This window comes from Boleophthalmus pectinirostris, unplaced genomic scaffold, assembly GCF_026225935.1.
Source record: "Boleophthalmus pectinirostris isolate CB_2022bp ecotype Guang Dong unplaced genomic scaffold, ASM2622593v1 HiC_scaffold_13, whole genome shotgun sequence".
In the NCBI taxonomy this organism is placed as follows: Eukaryota; Metazoa; Chordata; class Actinopteri; order Gobiiformes; family Gobiidae; genus Boleophthalmus; species Boleophthalmus pectinirostris.
The window spans coordinates 22,703,880-22,730,157 of record NW_026571036.1 but is presented as its reverse complement, the minus strand read 5'-3'; the positions used below and the strand labels follow the sequence as shown (position 1 = coordinate 22,730,157).

At 37.5% G+C, this 26,278-nt stretch overlaps 2 protein-coding genes across 8 annotated transcripts; one reads left to right on the top strand and one right to left on the bottom strand.

Annotated features, from left to right (window-relative positions):
* Positions 1-9,127: 9,127 nt before the first annotated feature.
* stmn4 (stathmin-like 4) lies at positions 9,128-16,128 on the top strand. 7 transcript variants are annotated; one of them, XM_055149460.1, is made up of 6 exons: positions 9,128-9,140; positions 10,152-10,244; positions 11,405-11,407; positions 12,011-12,216; positions 14,285-14,476; positions 16,069-16,128. In XM_055149460.1, exons 1-6 carry the CDS (start codon positions 9,128-9,130, stop codon positions 16,126-16,128), a joined length of 567 nt encoding a protein of 188 aa, XP_055005435.1. The 7 variants fall into 7 exon arrangements, with proteins under 7 accessions (XP_055005435.1, XP_055005433.1, XP_055005431.1 ...); XM_055149458.1 differs by lacking the exon at positions 11,405-11,407; XM_055149456.1 differs by lacking the exon at positions 9,128-9,140 and having other exon boundaries at positions 10,130-10,244.
* Positions 16,129-17,876: 1,748 nt separating this feature from the next.
* Positions 17,877-25,821, bottom strand: il17a/f3 (interleukin 17a/f3). The gene is made up of 4 exons (XM_020919853.2): positions 25,760-25,821; positions 24,600-24,805; positions 20,332-20,475; positions 17,877-19,370 (listed from the first exon to the last, which is right to left on the bottom strand). Exons 1-4 carry the CDS (start codon positions 25,766-25,768, stop codon positions 19,247-19,249), a joined length of 483 nt encoding a protein of 160 aa, XP_020775512.1. The 5' UTR covers positions 25,769-25,821; the 3' UTR covers positions 17,877-19,246.
* Positions 25,822-26,278: the final 457 nt, after the last annotated feature.

Sequence of the window (26,278 nt, the reverse complement as noted above, 5' to 3'; positions counted from 1 at the left end):
ATCAGTTGGATTATGTTGGATACACAGTTCCCTCTTTGCATTTAAAAGGATTATCCAGGTATACCTAATAAATTGGCCAGTGTTTGTATTCCGCCCCTTCACACTGCTTAGAGCTCCCACACACGTCCCATGATGTCACCGCACTTTGTCCTGCGTGCACGAGGTCGCACTGGGGTGTGTCCCTGCCCCCCTCCCTAATGACTACCCCTCTCTCTCCCCCTCCTTCTCTTCCTCTTTCTCTGCCTCTCTCTCCCTCATCACCAGCAACCTTTCCACTGCGCTAACGGGAAATGCTTGTGACAGTGAACACAGCACAAATCCTGGAAATGAGATCACCATGCACACGAAGGAGAGAAGAGGAGAGGGAAGAGGGGAGAGAAAAGTACTTGATATATTTTATTTATTTATTGTAGGAAAACTCTGCTGGAAATGTTATAGAGCAGAAAAATCAAAATAGAAAGAATAGAAAAACAGTCCTTAATAGCTACACCTTAATTAGCCTCAATAAAGCATGAAGAAAGACTTAATTTATAATGAACACATAGTTAGGCTGCAAATAGTGTAGCTGTGAATGAGTTGAACTTGCCAAGATGAGTTTTTTAAGGCTATACCAGTCAGAAGGAGGTGCCAAATATTATAAATGTGTATTACTATTACAAGTGTTGTAGTAAGACAAATTAAACAAAATTTTCCCTAAGTAAACTAATTTTCTCATGTAAGCGTGCCTTTATTTTGAAATTACAGCATTAATAGTAGTAGTCATTTTAATAGTGATAAAATAAAGCTTTTGTTTAATTTTGGTGATTTTTTTTTTTTTATTGTCATGTCTTATGAATTAGACTTTGCATGGACATGGAGTGAAGAGAAGATGAATATCTAATAGCTGCTGTGCGTTGGACCCTCAAAAACCAAGCACCAGCCCTGCAGAGACAGTGCTTCAAACAATAGGCTAGATTCAAAGCAACAAAGAGGAAAATGATGGAATTTGGTAGAAAAGACTGAACAGAACAGAGGAGCAGAGAAGGAGCTTACTCTGGGGAGGGGGAGCACTGGGAGCAGATGAATTAAAGATGAGGAAAGAAAACAAAATCACATCACGGTTAAAAAGAATATTTCACTTTAATATATTCCAGAAGAGCCTTTTTCATTCAAATAAAGTACATTTTAAGATCTGTGCTCCGACTACAGTTTTCCATAATGGGGTATGGCAAACATTTTGTTAAACTCACTGAACTTTTGGGGGTGTTTTTTCATCATCAGTGCATCTCAGCTATTTTTATGATGATATATGCATGGGTTAACTGTAAGCATGGAGAACTATCAGAGGATGTATTTTGTTGGAAGTCTGCAGGACTCCCAATGCCTAGTTTTGCTTTTAAATATATTCACAATGGACAGTGCACATCTTTAATAAAATGAAATCTAGAGATAAGAAATACTCTAATTTTATAATACTTGAAAAATTGTGTATGTATCAATGTCTATTAAACATACTAAATATACAAGTATATTAAAATAGATCCAAAAATTTGTAGCCACTACATTCTCAGTGTTATGTCTGTACAAAGACCCTGCTCCTTGTGTGAGTTTGAATTATTAAATGTCCCTGTGATTCTCAGTGGGACCCCTGCAGAGAGAGAGAGAAAGAGGGTAAGAAAGAGAGTGAGAGAGAAAGAGGAAGTAAAGAGAGACAGATAATATAAAGTAATATACAGACAATGTCACAGTTGAGTTTTATAGGAATCTAACATGGTCTTCTTGACAAAAGTGAAAAAAAGTATATTACTCCACATTTTACAACAGTATTTTCTATGAGGTGAAAACAATATAAAGCCTGTGTTTATTTTATTATTATAGATCTAGTATTTATTTTAATAGTATTCTGAGTAAGTTACTTTTGAGTAATAAAAATGTCTATATTGTACTGTGCACTTTTGCTATTGTTGATCATGCTGTCAAACCAACCCAGTCTATATCATGTTCTGGGCAGCAACAGTCAACACTCCTACACTTATTTATTCTATTTGAACACAGTCACTTGAGCGTTCAGGTTATAAAGATCTCACACTTTCTGTAAACAACAGTTGAAAACCACTTTTACAACAAGACTAAAATACACGTATAAAACTTCATATCCAAACTTATTTCTATTCCTTAACCATTCCTAAGCAACCATGAACAGTGACACTTCCCCAGACGAGCCCCCACCCTGCTGCATCACACAAAGACCCCTGGGCCCGCCCCTTTTCCTCCCTCCCCCTCCTGATTGGCCGCTCACCCCACATGCTGGCACTCCCTCCGTCCAATCAGCGCTATCCTTGGTGATGTCATGCGGGCCGTGTCTCTCGTTGTTGCTGATGCTGTTGCCCGGCGCCTGTATCCGAGCATCCAGACGAGGGTTACTGTAGCGACTGCTGCCTCCAGCTCCATCCCCAGCATCAGCAGAAGACACAGAGGGCCAGAGGGGGTGAGTACACAGACGAGTACCTATGTAGATGTAAATATAAGACAATATGAAATCAGCATACAAGTCTAACTTTGGTTATGTAACAGTATGCAATAGTGTTAGGTGCAGCAAGGTGAGAGAGAGGAGTAGAGCACGAGAGAACGGGGTGTACCCACAAATGTGTAATCTATTATTAATTGTTCGTGTGTGCATTGAATTATAGAAGCTCATGTGCTGGTGTATGTCTGACACTGTGACGTAACAGGGGAAAATATAAGAACTGTTTGTCATGTTTCTACTTATGTATATGGGCACCTGCACTTCTAAAGCAAGTCCCTGATAAACTGTCAAATATTTTGTCTATTTGTTACAGTAATATTTTAACGTTTTCTATTCAAGAAACTAAATTTTTACATATATTTATGCACTTTATTATTGTGGATTATTCTGAAATTGTGCGCTTTAAGAGAGAGACTGCGCTTGTTGTAACTGTGCAGTGTTAGCTATGGCCTGTTAGCAATCCTTAAATTTAAGTTCATATAAATACGTACCACATAACTTGTAATGCTATCACAAAAATGTTTTCAAGTCTCTCTAAACCTACTGTGTATGTATAAGTCGGTACTATGGTATCATAATGGTAAATAGGGTTTTTGCACCAAACCCAATTGAGTTTAAACTTACTTTTAACATACATTACAAATTTTAGCTTCCTATGCAACTTAACAATGCAGCAATACACCACAATGCATAGTGTTTGGTGTAGAGTCTAGCAATATTACATTTATTTTTATTGTTACTTATCAAGTCCACAGCTTCTATTTCTATTTAAACTATCCAGCCTTTTTTCTGTATAGTTGATTTCCACATACAGCATTCCTCTTGATATACTAACATTATTTGTGTGTTGCCTGGCTTGGACAATGGCAGTTTAACTACCTCACCACACCTAAAGTAAATTCGCTTTGCGCTGAGGTTAATATCAGACGCACAGAGGACAGTGGTCAGATGGGACTCTTTCTATGAATATCATCAACAGATAGTAAAGTCCTGACTCCAGCTCCGCATCAGCAGCACATGCAGTTTCCCCTTAAAACGACCCTAATGTTCCCACAGAGAGACACAGCTACCCCCCCTCCTCCATCTCTCTCTCTCCCTCCACTCACACTCTCTCTCTCTGCTGCAGGACGCTGGCATTGATCTGTGCCTGGGTGGCTCCAACAGTCACTGCAGAAACATGCTAAGAGCTTTGCAAACTGTATATCTGTAGAGACTTGATTTGTATTGATGCAAATTAATAGTTGGATTATTGCCTCAAGTATGTTCAGAATCACTTAGTTCAAAAAAACAAAACAAAACAGAGAATGTTTATGCGATTTTCTTGTATCCAGTATAGAAAAGCAGGGCTAAAGACAGTAGTCAGGCACACTTTTATACAGTATATTCCGCCCCCACAGCAATTGGGGCCTATATTTAAGTTCCTATAGTTCCCATTCCCAGTATAACTCAGAATATTATAATACCTAGTTTCAAAGGCACACTATGTAAGATTTCCGTTGAGAGAGCCATCACTTGTTTGTCTCCACGGAAATAGTTTTGCTTTGCTTATCTATTTTGGATTTGTGTCTATATCGCAAGAAACAAAAGCGAGAAAAACATGCACACTGCTCTTTACAGATCTGCCCTGTAACTTGACTGTGTGGTGATGTTCATTTGGATAATTTAACACCATACTGCGGGACATCTAAGCAAAGACACAACATGGTTATCCCAATGGTCGAGTCATTATTTATACATGTCGCCTTTAAATCACATTACGTTTCATTAGTATGGGCCTGCAGGAGCTCTTGTGTCCTTGTGTTCCCAGAGGAGCAGGGAGCAGTGGCAGTGGTCAGGTGAATAATGAGAAGTGCCTCTCGTATAGAGCTCCTCGTTAGCTCGCTGTCATTGTCACTCTGCCTGGTCCCTCCGACACAATGCAGGCGAAGGAGCCCCTAGACACATATGCAAATAAGAAGGCAGGATTCAGACTTGTTTTGGGAAATGGAATAAAGAGGAGTTTGATTTTATGTAGTAGTATGTAGTATATAGTAGTTTAGGTGGAGCTCATCATAGTTAAGTTTAAGGTGTGGTGCAGGGAGAGATGCTTGGGTGTGACTTGTGCATTGTATGTTGCATCTGTATGTTTCAAACAAAGGGTTTAAAGTTAGAAACATTTAGAGCATTTTTATTTCATCACAAGATGGATCCGGGTGAAATGTTCTATTTTGACTGCAGTAAGTAAAAGGTTCTATATTACTCTAAATTGACTAAATTAGCTTTAAGCCATTTTATAACGTTGTTGCTTCATCAAAAACATACCCGGAGTTGTGTTTGTACCCTAACCCTTCATTATTAGTCTGAATACATCTCCAAAGCTCTAAATGCTCTGTTCCACCTTGTGATGTCATGTAGTGGTAGTTTTCAGATTAACAACTATCTTTTAACCTTTTGTTTAGCAGAGATTGGCAGTTCCAGGGTTGAAATCATCCAAATGATTCTAGTAAAAGGTGTATGGAGTAGGAAAAAAAACAAAAAACAATGGAACACTTCTGTGTTACCAGGTGACATCACAAGGTGGTATAGAGTGTTTTCTGTTTGAGAGAACAGCTCAGTCAAAATATGCAGGGTTCATGTGTTAATCCCTTAATGCTGAGTGTCACAAATATGCGGCAAACCATTTGGATCAAGATATCAGTCGAGATTAGTTAGTGCATATGGAGTACCTTCCTAGAAACCTTTGGCAAGCACTTGTTTCTAGTTGTCGCAAATTTGCAACATACCCAAATTTCTATTTCTTTTCTTTTGCTATAGTCACATTAATAATCTCAACTTAATTTACCATCTACTTAAAGGAAAAAACACACACAAAACTTTTTTTATATATATACATCTATATAAATTCAGGCGTTAAGGGGTCAAAGGTTTGTTTTTTTTTTTAATGAAGAAACAACGTTACAACTTAGATCAGAAAATACCATGATATGGGCCTTTTAAGACTTAGTTGTTGTAAAGTTGTGTGGAGTAGTCCTTTATTGTTCTGTATTTATTTGAGAAATTATAGTTCAGATAAATGTTTTTGCAAAGTTAGACTGCTGTCCTATCATGTACTTATATACATATACTTCCTCACTCTTTCTTGGGGCAACAGTGACACAGTGGTTAAAGGGTAAAGGGAAGATTACTTTACTCAGGGCTCGGTGCAGGAGAGGGGCCCCCCTGTGAATCTATCATAGAGAACAAGTAGAGGTCCCACAGCTGTACCCCTGGGGCCGAACAAAACGGTTACAAAGACATAGAACAATATTTTAAAACACACATAGTTTAGTCCATAGAAGGCCATGGCGTTTTTACACAGACCTGTCAGGACATGGTGACACAGTGTTTCCTGGCAACCGAGCACGGACCACTAAAAAGTGACACTAGTAATAGCGCTACAGGAGCTAACATCGCCGTTAAAACCTCCCATAGATACAAAGGAGGTGGCTGTTTCATTTGGGTTATCTCCTCTTTGGTGTTGATTACATTAGGACCACTTCAGGAGCCAGTGGAGCTGCAGGAAATCTGAGTTTCAGCTCCAGTGAAACTCTTAATGCAGTTAGAGCTCCTGCTAATGCTGTGATACTGATCCCAAACAGGCAGAGGGTTTCGGAGCGTTCAGGGCCAGAGGGAAACGGCAGCTGTGAACACGATCTTCATGCTGACAAACCTAATTAAATGTGTTTATTAAGAAGTTAGAAGAGAAGCCATGCCAGAATTTGGGAGAATTACTGAGAGAATTTCATATTTTATTTAATTTTTCTTTTCTGAATTTTCTTGCTGGTATAATGTGTTGTTTGTAGTGTAACTCCAAATCATCATGACTGTATTCATTGGTATTCATTTATACAGAAAATTTTGAAAGAAGTCATCAAAGAGGCCATGTGAATCTGGAATAGCATTTAAATTTTCAGTATTGTTGTAGCCACAGGGTACATTTTGTTACAAACAGAATTTATTATGCAAAAATAACCTTTGGACTTTTTCTCAGTTTTACATATGGGCTCATTATCTTTTCCACCACAACTTAAAACCAATCCAACTTCACTTTGAAATTATTCTGCAATTATTCTGCAAAAGGTACATACGGTACAGGGTACTTGCTCAGATCAGAAGAAGAGTAGAAAATTTGACTTTTTTTTTATCAGTGGTTGAGACAAAAACAACTAATCTTGCACACTGCAAAATATTTTGGTGTAATACAATTGTTATGTTAACCAGTAATATTTCTTTTTTCAAGTAATGATAAAAATATTCATTCATCTATCATGGTTGGATGAGCACAGTCTGACAGACGTGTGGAGTGGGAACAGGTGGTGTCTGCTCTGACCATTTGCTGCCTCTCTCTCTCTTTCTTTCACTCTCCCCCATCTCTTTCTCCCACTCACCCACTGTCTCTCTCTCTCTCTGTCCCCTTGCCCTCCCCCTCTCTCCCACTCTCCCCTGTCTCTCTCTTTGTCTCCTTCTCTCTCCCTCCCTCTCCCTTTTTCTATCTCTCTTCCTCTCTCTTCCTCTTTCCCACTCTCTCTTTCTCTCCCACTGTCTCTTGCTTTCTCTCTCTCTCTCCGTCTCTCCCTCTCCCCACTCCCCTGTCCATCTCTCTCTCTTCCACTCTCCCCCATCTCTTTCTATCTCTCTCTCCATCTCTCGCTCCCTCACTCTTTCTCCCTTTCCTCTCTCTCTCTGTCATTGCCATCTTTTCTCTCTTCTACTGTCCCACTGTTTCTCTCTCTCTCACTTTCTCTCGCTTTCTCTCCCACTCTTGCTACTATTTTTCTCTATCTCCCACTCTCTTTCTCTCCAACTGTCTCTCTCTCTGTCTCCCCTTGCCCCCCTCCCACTCTCCCCTGTCTCTCTCTCTTTCTCGCCTTCTCTCTCCCTCCCTTTTCCTTTCTCTGCTACTTTCCCTCTCTCCCACTATCTTTCTCTCTCTCCATCTCTCCCCACTCTCCTGTCTCTCTCTCCCACTCTCCCCCATCTCTCTCCCTCACTCTTTCTCACTCTTTCTTCATTTCTTCCTCTCTGTCATTCCCATCTTCCCTCTCTCCCACTCTTCCGTCTTTGTCTCTTTGTCTCCTTCTCTCTCCCTCCATATCTCTTCCTCCCTCTCTCTTCCTCTCTACCACTCTCCAACTCTCTCTCTCTCTCTCTGTCTCCCCTTGCCCCCCCTTTCCCACTCTCCCCTGTCTTTCTCTTTGTCTCCTTTTCTCTCCCTTCCTCTCTCTTCCACTTTCTCTCATTTTCTCTCTCTCTCTCTCCCTTCCTTTCTTCCACTCTCCCATTCTTGCTTTCTTTCCCATTGTCTTTCTCCTCTCTCTCCCTCCCACGTTCTCTCTGTCTTTTACACTTGTTTCCACTGCTGAAATCCTGCTGAATATGCATTAGATGAATATTGCACACTTGATTTCTGACATAAATCTGTCCCTGGTTGAATCCGTTTACTGCAGTACACTGTGAGTCCTGGTTCTCTCCTTTCCTTCTGTTATTTATACTTCCTTTGCTCTTCTCAGATTTACTCCTGACACGGTCCTCCTCACTGCAGCTCGCCAAAGGTCCACTGTCAAAAACTATGAAAAGTGAACTGCTACTTCACACCGCCCAAAGTTTAAAATAGTGAAATGTAAAAGTCAGATACCCTCCCTGTTCAAACCAATCATTGCAAAAGGAGTGAGCCATGTTGTTCACTCATCTCAGCCATGAACTCATGAATCTGTCACTTTTCTGGACGGTCACTTTGGCATTATCTATCCTCATGGAAAGAGATGGCCCCAAGTTACAGGTTAGATCAGTGGAGAGGTGACCCCACGCATAATAATGTATTTTTTGAGCTATAAAAATGTATGTAATTGAATAAATACAGGATAGTTCGGTTCAATGCCATGACCAGGACAAACAATAACCATCCCCATCAATCAATAAACAATCAATTCTGTGTTGGCAACGATTCCTGAGATTGAGGATTTAAAGCCGGAACAAAGAGAATGTTAAGTGAATTTTATCGTTACTGCCCTTCCTTCTACAGGATTTGGGACAAGCTTAATATACCAGTTAGCCCCGTTAACAGAGCATTACATACATCATGACCAAATAGCAGCGATTGGTTAAATGGAAAACAAGTACCCGCCTACTGTCGAGAGAACAAATTCTAACACTGCGCGGTCAGACGGTTTCTACGAAGTGAAACCGGCTGATGAATCAGGCTAACCACGATCATGGCAACCACAGAATGCCATGACAACGAACCACCTATCAGAAAAGTTACACAGAGCAGCTTTGAGTGAGATTTGGAGGACAAACACTATTGTCGCTAAAATATTGAATATGAGCGTATGTATTGTAATACTGTGTCAGCCTTTAGCATATGGGAGGATACTGTTGATAAAGTAACAATATAGCAGGAGTACTACCAATATAGTAATATAGTGGTATACACTGTAGTAGCAGTGCAGTACATAAATCTTTCGACCTGTGTACTGTCTCTACAAGCCCACTGCAGTGTGTGACCTTTAAAATGCGCTCTTTCTTAATGGTGTTTAATGAGACTCCTGTGTTTTCGACAGAGTGAAGGTGAGTTCCTGCAGAGACCCCTGACACAGTGACAAGATGACGCTGGCAGGTAAACACTGCTATTTTCTACTCCACTGCACAAATAATAAAAAGTCTGAACCATACCAAAACCAGGATTGCAGTTTCTCAACCACATTTATTATTTCATACTCATATTCATTATTATCACATCATTATTTCAAAATTCTTGCCATATGAGAGTTTTACTATATTTTATATTTGATTATTTTATTTAATAACTGGATGACTTGTGTGTGTGAGATTGATTCCCGGTTCTGAAAATCTACTGAATGTCTCTACCAGCTCTTCATCCCAATTTCAGGCTTACATCTAACCATTACAGTAAAATAAACGAGGAAAAGATGCTTTAGGGTCAGAACCATAGACTGTAAATGGACATAACTAACCGCTAGCCGCATCGTTCCAAATAGGAAGTGAGTATGGGGGGACTACTGGGTCCATCTACTCTGGCTCCAATTGACTTTACATTGAAAAACGTCGCCCCTCTCTCTGTGATTACCAGAGGTGGGAACAAGTCGTTGTTTTGTGGGTGTCAAATAAGTCTCAAGTCTTTGAGCTCAAGTCCAAGTCAAGTCCCAAGTCAAATACAAGCAAGTCCAAGTGGAGACTCGAGTCACTAGCCCATAAGTCAAGTCAAGTGCAAGTCGTCTGCTTTGAACTTCAAGTCATTTCAAGTCTTTAAACCAAAGTACCAAATATAGCTTAGAATTCTGAAAAGTCTCAATCCTAAAAATATTGACTCAAGTTATAAGTTCTAGCCTCTGTAAGCCTCATTTGACTGGCCAAACAGTATGGTCTACATCTTTATAGTCTATGGTCAGAACTGGAGACATCAGCTTCACTACATCACCTATTCTCTCTAATCCTAGTTTGTAAATCTCCAACATGACAAGGGCATTTGTTTTTTAAATAGCCTCACATCACTATTAAAATCTCAAAACTCCGTGTCCCAGTGGCCCTGTCCTCCTGTCTGTGCATATGTGCTGTCTCATGGTTTAGATGAAGGTTACAGAGTGCATGTGTTCTTGTGTTTCTTTAGCCTACAAAGAGAAGGTGAAAGAGCTCCCCCTGGTGTCTCTATTCTGCTCCTGCTTCAACCCACAGATCGAGAAGAACACGTACAAAGCAGAGGGTAAGTCATGTGGCAGAACTGTAGTGAATAAATAATGTGTTTATAGGTTTACATGAACAAATACTGCTTAAAATACAGAAAACCTAAAAAGTTAAATTGAGAAAAGGTGTTGAAAATTGCTATAAACTCTTAAAACATTATATCTTTAAGTAAGCAAGTAAGTAAGTTAGTAAGTAAGTAAACTTTATTTAAATACCACTAGGTCACAAAGTGCTTCACATACAAAATATAAAAAACGGCATGAGATACAACCATAATAAAATCAGTCATAACAGCTCTAAACCTGAGGGGATGGGAACACTTGTTCAAAGAGGAACGTTTTTAGTTGTTTTTTAAAAGCATCTACACAAAGGGTCACCAAACGTTTTTCTCTGGGGGCCACATTATCGCTCCTGACGGTGATGGAGGGCCAGGGTCGGGTCGGCCAACGAAGGAATACATGCTGTTGAGCAGCCAGTCCTCCTTTCATCCGCCAAATCTTATCTTCTCTCATTTGCCCTCGCAAGCCTGCATACTCTTTGTGGCGGGTTTTGTAGTGATGATGCAGATTATATTCTTTGAAAACTGACATATTTTCTTTACATATCAAACTGCACGGTCCTTACACTGAACACAAAAATAATCAGTTGTCCACTGTTCTTTGAAAACTCGGCATTCTCTGTCAATTTTTCGTACTTTAACACTCGTCATTTTGCTGTCTTTAACTGCACTACAGAATTCTGCGCGTGTCACTGCTTGATCTCAAGCTTGTCAGGTGATGAAAATTCAGCGGCAAATTCGGAGGCAAATGTAAATATGTCATATAATTATTTAAATATATATTCTTCATATAATCATACTTTTTTATCATAATTTTTTAAGTGAAAAAAATCAATAAAATACAACATGCAGATATGTTATAAGTTGCCAAAAAGTAATAAAAAAAAATAGGCCATGACAACTTTTGAGGAATACTTCATAGGGCCAGTTCAAGTGGTTTGGGGCAGAGGGGCTGGAGGGCTGGTTAAAGGGACGTGGCGAGCCGGAGTCGGCCCGCGGGCCTTAGTTTGATGACCCCTGATCTACACTATCCAGAGAGCGTAGATAGGTTAGAGTTTAGGGGAGAAGGCTTGAAAGGATCTGTCTCCTCGCATTTTAAAGCTTGTCTAAGGGACCATTAGCAGGTTTTGGCTCGTAGACCTCAGGCTACAGTCAGAGGTGTATGGTTTTATCAGATCTGAGATATAGGCAGGAGCCTGGCCATGTAGGGCACTAAAGGTCAGCACAAGGATCTTAAAGTGGACACAAAAAAGAACAGGGAGCCAAAGTCAGGATTCTAAGATCGGAGTGATATGCGCGGTCATGCTGGTGCAGGTCAGAAGCCTTGTGGCAGATCTGGTCTCATCCAATGTAATTGCTATGTCCATATAAAAAAAGACACCATACTATTACTTCTTGTGTAATAGTTTCTACAGTGTAAAAATACTTTTACTTGAGTAGATGTTTTGGATTTTCTTCGCACTGTGAGTAAGTCTACAAGTGACAAAAACTTTAAATTAAAATTTAAATCTCCTTACAAGGCAGGTCTGTGGAGAGTCCAGTCATTCTGCAACTGGGTGTTAACAGACATTAATAGTGAAAAGAAATACATTTAAGACACTGTAATCATAACAGAGTCCAGTGACGAACAGAGTGCAGTTCAGATAAAGTTGAAATGTACAAAAGTAGATAGCTGTTGTGTTGTTACCGTAGTACGTGCAGTAAGTCTTGTGTTTACCTGTGCTCAGATGCGGTGGACCTGGGCTGGTGCAGTATCAAAGATGTGGAGGTGATCGAGCTGAACAAGCGTGCTTCAGGACAGGCCTTTGAGGTGATCCTGAAGCCCCCCTCCTTCGACGGAGCCCCCGAACTCAACACCTCCATGCCCCAGCGCAGAGACCCATCCCTGGAGGAGATCCAGAAGAAATTGGAGGCTGCCGAGGAGAGGAGGAGGGTATGGAACTTTGAATATAAGAACTAAGAACTAGAAGCCAACATTATATTCATTATTCATGGCTTCAGCTTCCTATCATATGCAACATTTTGAGGGCTTTTTTTTTCACAGCATATCATATTTTTCATAATTCTGAAACCCACTGATACATACAAGATTAAACATTTGCTGTGTGTGATATGTGTTAGAAGTAGATTTTTATATTGGTCTTTTATCAATTAATTTTGTTTTCTGACCCTCAGGTAAAATGATCCACTTACAAAAGTATTTCTCTGTTTTTGTAAATGAGATGATTTATAACTATTGGGGATCTATATGAAATAACATTTTCAGAATGATGAAAAATTAGGACTGAAATTAACTATTTAAAACAGAAAATCCTGTCCTTTGAATGGTGAATGGTCCTAAAAATGTTTAATATCTGAGCTGAAACTGTGAATAGGTGTGAGTATAGCCAGTTTTTATTTACTTATTAATTTATTGCTCATACTATTATTTTGTTGGCATCAATTTAAAGAGAACCAAAAAAATCTAACAATTAAGAAATTCATATTCCAATTATTATTTTTGCCTTGTTTTTGCTGCCATGAACAAAAGGAATGGGAAGAAGATAAATCTTATAAACCCTGCTTTTTTCACAGATGAAATAAAACAAAATAAATAAAACATTTCTTTAAAAAATCAATCCCCACCCTGAACCAAATCACCAATGAGCCAAGCAGTAGTACTGAACTGTATAGAGCTAACTGCTGTCAGATATTAGTTTTAATATTTTTTCATGGATAATTTTGTTGAAAATCTTTTGTGATTTCCAGAACTGCAGCACAATGAAATCACTCGAGTTTTGTTTTCAGTGTAACGTGAACCAGGCGCAAAGACAACCTGTTCTATTTGTGGTTCATTGGAGCTTTGTCAAGGACCAACATCAGCCTTTGTAGCCACAGTGATTTATCAGGAAGCTGTGAGTATCTCAGGAGAGATCAGAGAAAGAGGATGAGAGGAAAGACGAGAGGAGAGAAGAGGAGAGAGGAAAGGAGGTAGGACAGAGGAGATAGGAGACAAGGGAGCAGGGCAGATGAAAGGGAGATGAGAGCACACAAAGGCTGCATTCACCAGAGCACAGAGAGGAGTATGTCTATCAATCAGCGCTCAGCTAAAAACAGCCCCCAGTCTGATCCTAATGGATTCTAAAACAATTCTGGACCAGTCAAAACACAGGATATTATGGAGATCTGTTTAAAGATGCACTATGTCACGTTTCTGGTGATCTGAGATAGTATAGCTGTGTCTGGATGCTCCACATTATGGCATTAAATCTATCAATCAATCTTATTTTATCAGTCTGACCTTTGACTTGGTTTGGTGGCTTCGCCTGCATGTAATACCATAGAATATTCCATTACATCGCTATGGAGACAAGCAAGAAATTTACATAGTGCATCTTTAATTCACTTGTATGCTGCACTGTGTATATTACATTATATATTCAGGCACGGTTTCCAAAACAAAGGATTGGTATTCAAAGATTTGTTTTAGATATTGTTTTTAGGTCTGTTCATACATTTCATGAAAGGACAGTGGCAAATAAAAATATGCTGTCTGGGGGCACAGATTTCCAGTCACACAGCTGTTCGTCTGCCCCAAGGCACCTGTGACCACATTTTAACTGTTGATTATTTTGTGTAATTTTATCAATTCAAATTTAAGGTGCACTGTGTAACTTTTTAGTGGGGGGTATGCCACCTGCTTGTTGTTGTTTTGCCTAGAATGTTTCACAGTATGGCATTAAACTCTAAGGAGGAAAAAAGGTCAGATCTGTGGAGAGGCAACCCCACTCACAGTAAAAATGCAGGAGTTTCAAGTTAATTCTAGCAATATAATCTGTAATTGAATATTGCAAGTTTAAATCTAAATAACAGCTCCATGGACAAGGCTATGAAAAGTTATACAATGCACCTTTAAGTAAAAAAATATGAAATACTATTGCTAAATTGTTCTTAATGTCCACTTTTAAATTACTTTAATATTTCTCTATTAATATGAGTATGAACCTGTGATTCCTCTGTAGATCCAGGAGGCGGAGCTGCGGAAACATTTGGCGGAGAAGAGGGAGCACGAGCGTGAGGTGATCCAGAAGGCCTTCGAGGAAAACAACAACTTCATCAAGAACGCCAAGGAGAAGCTCGAGCAGAAGATGGAGGCCAACAAGGAGAACCGCGAGGCTCTGCTGGCGGCCATGCTGGAGAGGCTGCAGGAGAAGGTACAGACTGTGACTAGGGGAGGTTTGCATAGAACACTGGGTGATGTAGATTTACTCAGGGAGCATTACTCATGAATATTTACTTATTATGAATAGCCTTTTGAAACTTGCTTTACCTGTCCAAAATATAACGACTGAAAATAACACATTGTAAAGAATAGTAATATGACTACACTTTCTACAGAACATAGAAAAAAAAAAAAAACAGGGATATGGGAACAGATGAGACAAGCCTTAGATGATGATGACACTTATTTAAATGTATGGACAATACATATAATTTTACTGGCCACAATTCAATTTAAATACTGCAGTTGGATCGAAAATAATCATATTTTTTCACATATTTTGGGTCAGTTTGATAGCCAGGCTGGCGCCACCTAGTGCCTTTGCTCATTTCATTTTTCTCCAGCGACTAGGTCAGGAATTGGAATACACTAGACAGTTTGCAAAAACCCAGAAGTGCGAGTTCAGGCACAAGCCAATCAGTGAAGAGCCATATATTCTGTGTTGGCAACAATTCCCGAGATCGAGGATTTAAACTCAGAACAAAGGGAATGTTTGATGAATTTTATCCAGGGAAAAGAAGTTATTGCCCTTTTTCCTATGGGGTTTGGGAAAAACTATATCATTTAGCCCCGTTAGCAGTGCATTACATACGTCACGACCAAATAGCACCGATTGGTTAAATGAAAAAAAGTACCCGCCTACCGTCGAGCGAACGAATTCTAACACTGAGAGGTCAGACGGTTCATCGGTTTGATGAGCTGAAACAAAGTCTGAGCAGTGCATATTTTGGTATCAAGTGTGGAGACTTAAATATGGATATTTAAAGTATATCAATAATAAAAAAGTTGTGCACATGCATCACTGACAGTGTTAGGGAGTAACTGAGTACAAGTACCAAGAATATTAATTTTGAATATCCGTATTCTGGCGCGGTTACTTTTTCATTTGGTGGTATTTTGAATCAGTTTAGGCTTCAAACTTCACAGAATTCAGTGAGAAAAAAAAAACAACCCAACCCTCTTACAGCATGTGCATGTGCAGTTTGTTCTTCTCCAATTAGTGATAGGAAATGCAGAACAAATGGTGAAACAAATATAAAGCTGTTTTTAATACTACATTGAGTCATAACACTATAATTCATGTGGATCTCAGTGTAAAAGCATTCTCAGTATTCAGAACACAGTACTCTGATTGGACCATGTATTGCAATATGTTACAAAATACATTTTAAGGCAAATATTCACTATTCTGTAATTAAACACTTTATGATCATTGATATGGTAACTGAAGAAGTGCATTATTCTGTGAGAGAATGAAAACTGATCACAACAAGAAATGGTCTTTTTTAACATTATGGTAACAGTTATAGAATTACCTCTACATATGTGCCTGTGTCTAGCCAGGAAGTTTAAAAAAACATCACAAAATTTTCAATCAAAAATAGAAAAAACACACTTTAAACTTTCATTTTCCCATATCAGTTTCTGGTTATAATCTGCACCTGCTCTCTTATGAACGCCAATGAATTCTGAAATGCTAATGCGCACCATGGTGTGTGTGTGTGTGTGTGTGTGTGTGTGCAGGACAAACATGCAGAGGAAGTGAGGAAGAACAAGGAGCTGAAGGAGGAAGCCTGTCGGTAGACCGGAGGAGAGAAAGACAGAAGACAGGAGTGAAAGAAGAGGAGAGGGGCTTCATTCAAAAAGAAAATCCAAAACAGTCATAAAAAACAAGAACTTTTGATATTCGATGTATGTTAATGAGTAAGCTGTACAAAATCACGCCAAAAATGTGTGTTTTTCAAAGATGACAGCGGGAGGGTGCTCTATCATGTTTTTGTTTGGCAAGGGAAAAAATGCAGGGAAAAACCTGTGCTAAAATAGAAAAAAATCACAATGAATGTTAATATTACAGACAGTTCATGTTTGCCAATGATTGGGTGTTTTCAGAACAAAATTGTAATGTTGTTAAAGATTTTATTTTCCAACTAAAAAAATCCACGGATCATTTGCAAAAAAAAAAAAAAAAAAGGAATATCTTTAGTGGCAAAGAAAAAATAGCCTTCCGAATCCACCAAATTGCTGTTTATTTGCCCCAAAATTATTGTGAAACCTTGAACAAAAGTACACTACTAGTATTTTCACCTTCTTTTCTTACCAACTGAAATGAAAATAGAACAAAGTCACAGAGTCAAGAGTCATTAATGTAATGTAATGACAGTCTTGAAACTTAAAACCGTATACACAATTATGTACATCTCTTCCTACAGTTTGACTCATATTACACAGGAAGCCTGACTTGTAAATGCATTTTGGGCATAACTTTATTGAATCATCATTATCTACTTTCAGTCTATTGAAGCTGCACTGTGTAACTTTTTTGTCTGGGGTTTGTCACATGTCTGTCTCCGTAGAGATCAACAGTATGGTATTGTACATGGATTTGCTCAGTTACAAGTTTTTATTGCTCAAAAATACCTTAAAAACATGCATTCTCACATAGATATGAACTGTACCTTGGCCGTCTAGCACTACTTATTTGTTATCTTTAATGCCATACTGTGAAACATTCCAGACGAAGCAAATACATCTCAATGGAGACAAGGAAGCTCCATTAGAAAAGTTACACAATGCACCTTTATCAAACTTTAGGCTTTAGTTCCACAAATACATTTTTGACTGCACTCATTTCTTTGTATCTCTTATTCTTATATATTTATGTGGAATTCTATCTCACCCTGCGATTTTAAATTTGTAATGTTTGTTCTTGAGGAACTGTATTTTGTGTTTTATGAATTGGAAAATGTTAATCACAGAACGAAGAAAATGCAAGACAGCTTATGTTTTTTGCGATTGTTGTAAAAGGGAGAAGAGTAAACAAAAGTACTGCTTTATTCTGCTGTTTCCTGGGTAGCCTGGCTCTGAGGGATAATAGACTGTAAGTGTAGATGTCAATTAGTGACATGTTTAGAAATATAGGGCACGGTTTGCACTCTTTTTGTCACTAAGCACAAGTCATAAGCACATATGCAAAGACAGACACAAAATATTGAATGTTCAGAATATACGTGGGGTTTTAGAATGTTGGAAAACTAGCACTGTAGCCATAACAACGAATAATTCCAAATCTCTTTCGATTCGTGGAAAGTGCTCAAAATGGCACCTATGAACGGGAAGTTTTGAAACTGGGACAGCTCCTCTGCTTTGGCATGTGACTGTGATTGTATGATTTCTAATAGTGAAAGGTTTGATGAGTCATACTGACTTTTGGAGCCATGTGTCGAGGGTTTGTTGTGGGTTTAATATAGCGCTCTGTCTGTGTCTACTGTTTGTCTAATGGCGATTGACTGTCTTGTTTTGGCATGGTCAGTAAAAGCAACTTGATTCAAGACTCACTATTCTCTGTTTATTATTTAAGCACAAGTCATAACAAGCTTCAATGTGACAGCAGTATTTGAGAAGCATTTTAGAAAATCAGCTATGACATCTACAATACAGCTTACAACATTAAAGTCTCCCAGTATCCTAAATGACAAAGTTAGGCTATTTCCTATTATATTCTATAATGCTATGTTAATGTTGTTTCATCTTCAGAAACACACCTGAATTTCTGTTCTGTTTCATTCACACAAACCCTGCATATAGGTTGAGTTCTTCTCTCATGCAGAAAACACTCGTTCCACCTTGTGATATCATACAGGAAGTGCTCCACTCTGTTTTTAAACTCAAAAAACCATCACTATGATAACTTCAGATAATCCCAGCCCTGGAATTTCCTATTTCTACTGAATAAAAAGGTAAAAGTTAGCTGCTAACTGCATTATATCAGAAGGTGGAACAGAGCATTTTGAGTTTTGAAAATGCATTCAGGCTAATAATAAAGGGTTACTGAAACTTGTGTGAATGAAACAAAACACAACTCCAGGTATGTTTTTGAGGAGGGAAAGCATTCTAAAATGGCTTAAAGCTCACAAGAGTCAATTTTGCGTAATATACATTTAAGGGTGTAAAACATGCAGTCAGTTAACATTTGTTCTCAAAATGTATCTTAAAAATGTATATAAGATTTTACTCATTAATGTACCTGGCATTTAATATTGGCCCTTTAAAGCAAAAACTGTAGAAGGGCACGATTTCACTTCTTTGTGCTTAACACATTGTTACAGTATGAAAAAGTTGCTAAAGTTTTGCTCAAACGAAATACAATAACAAGTCATAGTAAGAAAGGTCATTGTAGAACAGGGGTCTCCAACCTTTTTCTTCGGGTGAGCTACCTTTACAAAACGAAAATTCCTTTGAGCTACTAATTTTAGCGGCAATAAAGTATACATAAGAGCCATATCAAGACTTACCGGTAGATGAGGTACAGTTTGATAAAACATAAACCATTATTAATTTATGAATACACAAAATCAGTCATCAAAATGAAAAGTAATAATAGGCATTTCATTCATCAAATCTGAGTTATTCAGGACAATACGTGTAATTCTGAAATCCCTTGGCGAGCTACTTGAAAAGGGGTGGAGAGCTACAAGTAGCTCCCAAGCTACAGGTTCTCCATTATACAGGCTATTCCATTATAAACTTAAATGATAAATAAAAAGTCTCAGTATTCGGCATCCAAACAGAACATAAAGTTATATTACTTGTAAAATATTATGCTTTTATAAATAGTCTAAAACCTGTAAAAGTGCAAAAGCATTAAAGGCTGTGTCCACATGGGGGCGCCGTTGTCTTGTCCCTGAGCCTTGCGTGAGCGTCATCAGTTGAGCGTGAGCACGTTGGGCCTGACGCACGTGCAGCCCACAGACACCTCCTCCGTGCCCAGCTTGAAGTCGTAGCGCTTCTTGTCTCTGTGGAAGTTCTTTTTCTGTTTGCGCACGACTCTGAAGGAGAGATTTCAACTTGTAAAATATGACAAAATGAAAATCCATCAAAAGAGAAGGTCGTAGTATTGGTAAAGGCATTTTCATTTAATGGGTGAAAGAAAATGAGCAGTACGATAGTTTTATACCACAGGCTAGTATAGTAACTATAGTAACTGCCTTATTCCTTAATTAGCCATAATAATGTTTGAAGAAAGAGTTGATACATACTGAACAAATTGTTTGTTAAGAATTATTTGAGATGCCTTAGTAATTAATACCAAACTTGTTAATTAACTAAGCCTGAATCATTCTTATTAACCATAATGAGGTCTTTTGCTTTATTTACACTGTAAACTGTTTTCTATGGTCTGATTTTCATACTAATATTGTTAAAACATGATTTTGTGACTTTTCTGATTACATATAAATTGTGGTGGTAAAAGTGCACTGTGTAACTTTTCTGGTGGAGGGTCTGTCAAATGCTTTTCTACGTGGAGATGTTATTGCTTTGTCTGGAACGTTTCACAGTATGATATCAAACGTTTCTATCTTCATCAAGACCAAGCCAGTTTTTCTAGGTATTTTTTAGCTATAAAACCACCTGTAATTGAATAAATGCAAGGTAGAGCGGTTTAATATCATACTGTGGAACATTCTAAGCAGAGCAATCCATAGGAACATCAACAACAAGTTATACAATGCACCTTTAATGAACTAAGCCTGGATCATTCTTATTAATCATAATGAAGTCTTTTGTCATACTGATTTTGTGACATTTTGATGCTAATATACTCAATTCTGTATCTGTGTTTCTCTATGTATTCTAATATTGTCTGGCTTTTATTGTGACTTTTTAACATCTACAAAGGGACAACAGGTGGAAAACAGCCAGTTAGGTTAATTCTGATACAATTAAAAGAAATGTTTATTAAGGTACACTGTAAAATAAAGTAATAAATAAATAATTAAAACTCACTACCTGTGCAGGACCAAGAGCTGATATTTGATGGGTTTGGCCTCCAGATTCAGATCCTCTACTCCGATTTCAGGATTTATACAGCCCATGGTCAGGCATTCAGCGTGGTACAGACACTGAGGCACACGCGATGGATCACAACGCTTTCTGAACAACAAAACAGAGCACAAATGTTAAACCTGTCACCATAATTACTATATCAACTTATTGTTCAATATATGGAATGAAAGCCAGAACAACATTTTTGCAGGGGTCAATATTTATCATGTGTGCATTTTCTTTGCACCACTGAGACATTTTTGGTTATTTTTTGACCATAAGATAAGATTTAAACTGTAAAGGCATAGATGAATTAATAACTTCTATGACTCTTTACAGTACTCAAGTGTTTTATTCTGCTCCTTTTTCATTGCAGCTTATGTTTTTATACATTCAGAATAGTTTTTGTGGTTTAAATCTGCTCTTGGGTTATTGCGCCATTGACATAAATTAAATTCATTATCGTTTATCATCTATATTTACTATAGCAATGTATTATACTCCTAAGTTTGTTCTCGGGACATGTATAAATGTGAATGTAGTTTACACAAATTCAGTAAAACTATGAGGAGTGGCATGCAGTACAAAAGAGATTTTACTTTTTTTAAGATTCACTATTTAGTGTAGTAGCATCAAAACCATTGACTGTTTAAAGAAGTGGACCGACTAAGCGAGTGTGACATCATCGATAGCATTTGGCTCCAAATGAGGCTCACGATGCTAGAGGTTATAAGAGCGAAACTGGCGTCTCTATATTATGAATAGGATCATGTAGAGTGGGTTAAAGAGAATAGGTCCTCATTTCCTAGTTAGCCAGAGTGTTGGAAACATGTGGAGACACTTTTTTAAATATTCCATCCAGTAGTTGTATTTGCAGAGGTCACTGATGCTACGCTAGTGCAAGTCAGTGGCCATAGTTACACTAAAAACAGTCTTACCCACTCCACAAAACACCCGAAACAAATCTGTTATTACGTCAGACTATCAATGTGAATGTCTGTGTTGATAGAATGAAGAAATAAAACTAAACTTGCATCGCACGAATCGGCACATGTTGAAGTACTATTTTCTCATATATCAGTCCGCCAGTTCCAAGTTTTCTATCAGGAAGTACATCTCGCTGCTCCTGCTCAGACATAAATCCTTCAAATGCAAGGTTGGTTTAACTTCTAAATTTTTTCTATTGACATAGACATTCACATCAACAGTCTGGTGTCATAATTGTTTTGTTTCGGGTGTTTTGTGGAGTGGGTAAAACTGTTTTTAGTGGCAGGCTAACTATGGCCATTGACATGCACTAGCCTAGCAATAGCGACCTCTGCAAATACAAGGACTGGATGGAATTTTTTTTTAAAGTGTCTCCACACGTCTCCAACACTCTGACTCACTAGGAAATGAGGTCCTATGTCCAAAATTCTGAACTGTTCCTTTAATATGAACATTTTAAGACCAAAATGACAAAGATCACCGCAACAGTTACAGAAAGGGGGGGTGACATTTTTTCAATGTAAGTCAATGGGACTCATGGACAGCTTAAAATTACAGTCGTTGCCAATAAAAGTTGTTGATTTGAACTGCAGAAACAGTTAGAAAATCAAACAAAATCAACATTGGTCAAAATAGAGTGTTGATTGACCAGAATGTGATCTGATCGGTCAGTGGGTCAAACTCACCCTGACAGAGAATCAGAGCAAATATGAAATAAGAAGTGGAAGAAGTACTCAATTTTGAATTTTGAAAAAAATGGAAGTATCACATGAAAAAATCCACTTAAGTAAAAGTATTAAAGCATATGTTTAAAAATGGACTTGAAGAGTAAAAAGTAAACATATTTCACGCAGATTTTCAGATCTAATAAAGCATCAGTGTTGTGTTTTTGATAAAGATTTGGGATGCATTTTGTTTTTTGTTTTTGGTGAATTTAGTTTTTTCACGTTTTCTTTGTATATTGTTGTGTGCTCAAACTACGAACATGTTAAAAAATAAACTCTCAGACTTTTTAGCAGGTCTTAACCAATAATAAAAAATATCATTACTTTTCTTTTTACCTGTTCATAAATGTAATGGGGTAGAAAGTATAGACACATGCTCTCAGTTCCTCTATTTTCTGATCTATGTTATAATGGTTTTTTTTTTCAGCCTTAGAATTATCTGTCTCTGATCTTTTATCACTGAATAAAAGGTAAAAGGAGTTGTTCACTTGAAAACTACCACTTTATGACATCACAAGGTGGAACAGAGAATTTTGAGCTTTGCAGATGTAGACAGACTAATAACTAAGGGATACTCAGACATGTGTGAATGAAACAAAACACAGCTCCAGGTATGTTTTTGATGAGATTTGATGAGTTTAGAAGCTTGGTGGTCTTTAGAATAAAGGAGATAAGATAGCGCCACCTAGAGGACATCTATAGCACTTGGATATCTGTGATTTTGGAACTGATCTTTACATCACTGTTCTGACTTTTCTTATCCTTAAACGACATATTGTAAAACCATCTAATAAAATAAAAGGTTAGAAAAAGGAACTAATTCTAAAACAGGCATCTACAGCTCAGCACAATGAGAAATATCAGTCAACTTTATGTAATAGATAACCCTATGTCAATCACTATTTCATCTTTGCAGTTTGCTCTTGTATATAGGTCATAATGTATTGTGATGCATCTGAATAATTTCCCTTGTGGGTCAATAAAATTTGTCTAAGTCTAAAAAGCTGTAAATAAAGCAATGATGAGTTCAAAATAATAGATTTGGACACATTAAAATAAGTGGATTTCCGTAAAAGATAGGTCAGTGTTTATGTCACACTCAAACATAATTCTCCCCTTGCGTGAATAATCCTAAATGATCTGGGCTTTCCTCCAGAGCTCAATTATCACTTCTTTAGTCTAGATCCAGAAGACTATAGTTGCACCATTCTACAACGTCTGACCGAGCTTTCCCATGGCCAATTTCAGGGCCTTGAGGGCAATGTTACGAAAGACAAATGATTTCCCTTGTAGATGTCTAAGTGTATGAGAACTGGGTGGATGTGCAGTTGTCAGTGTACATAGATAAATAATGACTACAAACCTGGATTAGTCTTAGTCCATGTGGTTTACACCTGTTGGTTTTGACCCAGTGTTGTTTCAGTCTAATCAGATCCTAAGCACGCACAAACACTACAAAACTAGTTATAATCTATGACACCTATGGATCATCATTTGCATATTTTCGCAATATTTATTTTAAGTCCACTGGTTTCCACATTAGGAAACTGCGGTGCCCACTGGGAGCTGATAGCACCTCTGATCTGTGCACGCAAGCAAACAGTAGATTTTTTTATTTTTATTTTTTTTAACCAAAATTACTATGTGATGCTGTTGAATCTTAAGTGTATCACAGATTAAGAAAATAAAATTGGAGAACGGAGTTAAATACAGAGCAGTGGGAATATACTGATGGTGGGGGAGAAAATGGAGGTTGATCGGCAATATGGCATCTTGAAAATAAGTGATTAAAAATTACTCAAACATGCATCACGCCAAATACAACTTCCAGAGGGTAAATGAGAAGAGGGAATAGCTATAACATGGTAAAAACCTCTGAAAAGCTTTGCATAATAGGTCAGCTTTAAATATTATTGGCCTATAGCAAGGGTATAGCTCTGGAGCTACCAGTAGCTCTCCAACCCCTTCAAGGGATTTGGAAATAATAATAATTATATATATATATATATATATATATATATATATATATATATATATATATATATATATATATATATTATATATTATTATTATTATTATTATTATTAATTAATAATAATAATAATAATAATAATAATAATAATAATAAAAACAATAATAATAATAACAATAATAATAATAATAATATTAAGTACATTAATTAAATAAATAAATAAGTAAATGAATTAATTAATAAATAAAGGGAAAAGAGGGAAATACTTTTTTTTTTTTTTTATAATAACATGCCTATTACTATTGTAAATCTATAATTCTGAAGCCCTTCATTTTTCACTAATAAATGCACAGTGGTTTATGTTTCACAGGCTCACCCTCTTTCTTATAATCGTCTCAATTTTTACGGCCGCTAAAATGAGTAGCTCTCCGGCATTTTTGTTTTGTAACGGTAGCTCACTGGAGGAAAAAGGTTGGAGACCCCTGGCCTATAGAATGTTGTGATGTGATCTGAAACCCAGAGAGAGGGTGGGGCACAGAGGGTCTTACCTGTAGATCCATGGAGACAAAGACATGTTGGCTGAGTTGCTGAGGGACAGGGGGAGGTTTGAGGACACATGTGTGGAGAGGGAGGGGTCCAGGATCAGCTTCACGGTCCGACCTTTTGCTCTTCTCATCCCTCTGGTCTGGACCTTTTGGAGTTTTCTGCAGTGAAGAGGAGTGAGCAGAACCAGCAGCAATACAGCCTTGAATACCTGAGACACACGACAGCAGAGAGAGGTGTATACAAATTAGGGCACAACAATAAATCAGACTAACCATTATTTGAACTGTGAAGGTGTGCTGTGTAACTTTTCTGATAAAGGATTTGCCACCTGCTTTTCTTCATGAAGATGTTATTGTTTCGTCTGAAATGTCCCAGCATGGCATTAAACGTATCCATCTTGCATTTGCCCAATAACTTTGAGCAAACGCAAACGGTATCTCCATGGAGAGAAGCAGGTGAAAAGTTACACAATGCACCTTTAAAGACACTAAAACACATGCTTAAAAGACCTTTTCACAAAGATTATTAACATTATTAACATTATTAAATCAAAACCACAAAAAAGAACTATTTGTGATTTTTATAAATACATATTATTATGTCATACGGTGAAAAATGTATTTAAAAAAAAAGTCTAACAAAAGAAATAATAGCTGACAATTGTCATCTAAAATACGTTGCAGCCGTAATTGAATAAATAAATCAATAAAACAGATGAAAGAAGAAGAAAAAGTAATAAATATATGTTTTAACCTATAAGTTTTAAATTCTGCATTTTCACTTTTAAGACATTTAACTTACACTACTTAGCACACAAATGGTTCTGGGAAGAGTTTTAAGCATTATTAACATCCTCGTAAAAAGTCTGATGTGATAAGGATCTGCAGTGCTGCACAATGTAAACAACAAAAACTAAAATCTAGATTTAAAAAAATTAAGATGACTTGAATTAAGAAAGTTTTATCATGATTTGAGTAAATTTCACTTGATGAGTAAAATGATCTAGCAACAGACTTCTTGTTAAAATATGAAAATATATCTTTCTATACTTATACTATAAGAAAAACAACAATTCTTTACACGTATAATAATTAATAAAATTGTATGTTGCTTACAGTACAATGTTTGTATGAAGCATGTTTAAGAAATGGTCTATACTCACTGATTTCATGTTGTCTCTCTCAGTGAGGCTCCCTCTGTTCCTCTGCTCTGATGTTCTCACAGTTTATACTGTGACACAGTGGGTGTGCTCTGTCTCTCATCTGACACAAGCTCTACACTTTTCAAACTTAAAAAAACCAAACTAATTTCTGTGTCACTGGTGTTTTCCTCCTGTCCTCATTACCTTTCAATACATGTTTTCTTTTGTATTGTCAATAAAGGAAATAATAAACTGAACAATATTTAACAGCTCAAAACTTTAATAAAACAGATGCATTATTATTATTATTATTATTATTATTATTATTATTATTATTATTTTGGCAGTGTCATGGACTGAGTCAGAGGTTCAGTCACCTTACGTCGTCCTTGGGTGAATGTGGGTCAGGAGGGTGCTGACGGGGCCCTGTGGTAACGAAACTGGGTAAGTCCATGATAAAATCTTTTCAGTGTAAAGCAGACACCATACACTTACAATCATAGTGATTTTATATTCAGATAAAGGAACAGTATTTGACAG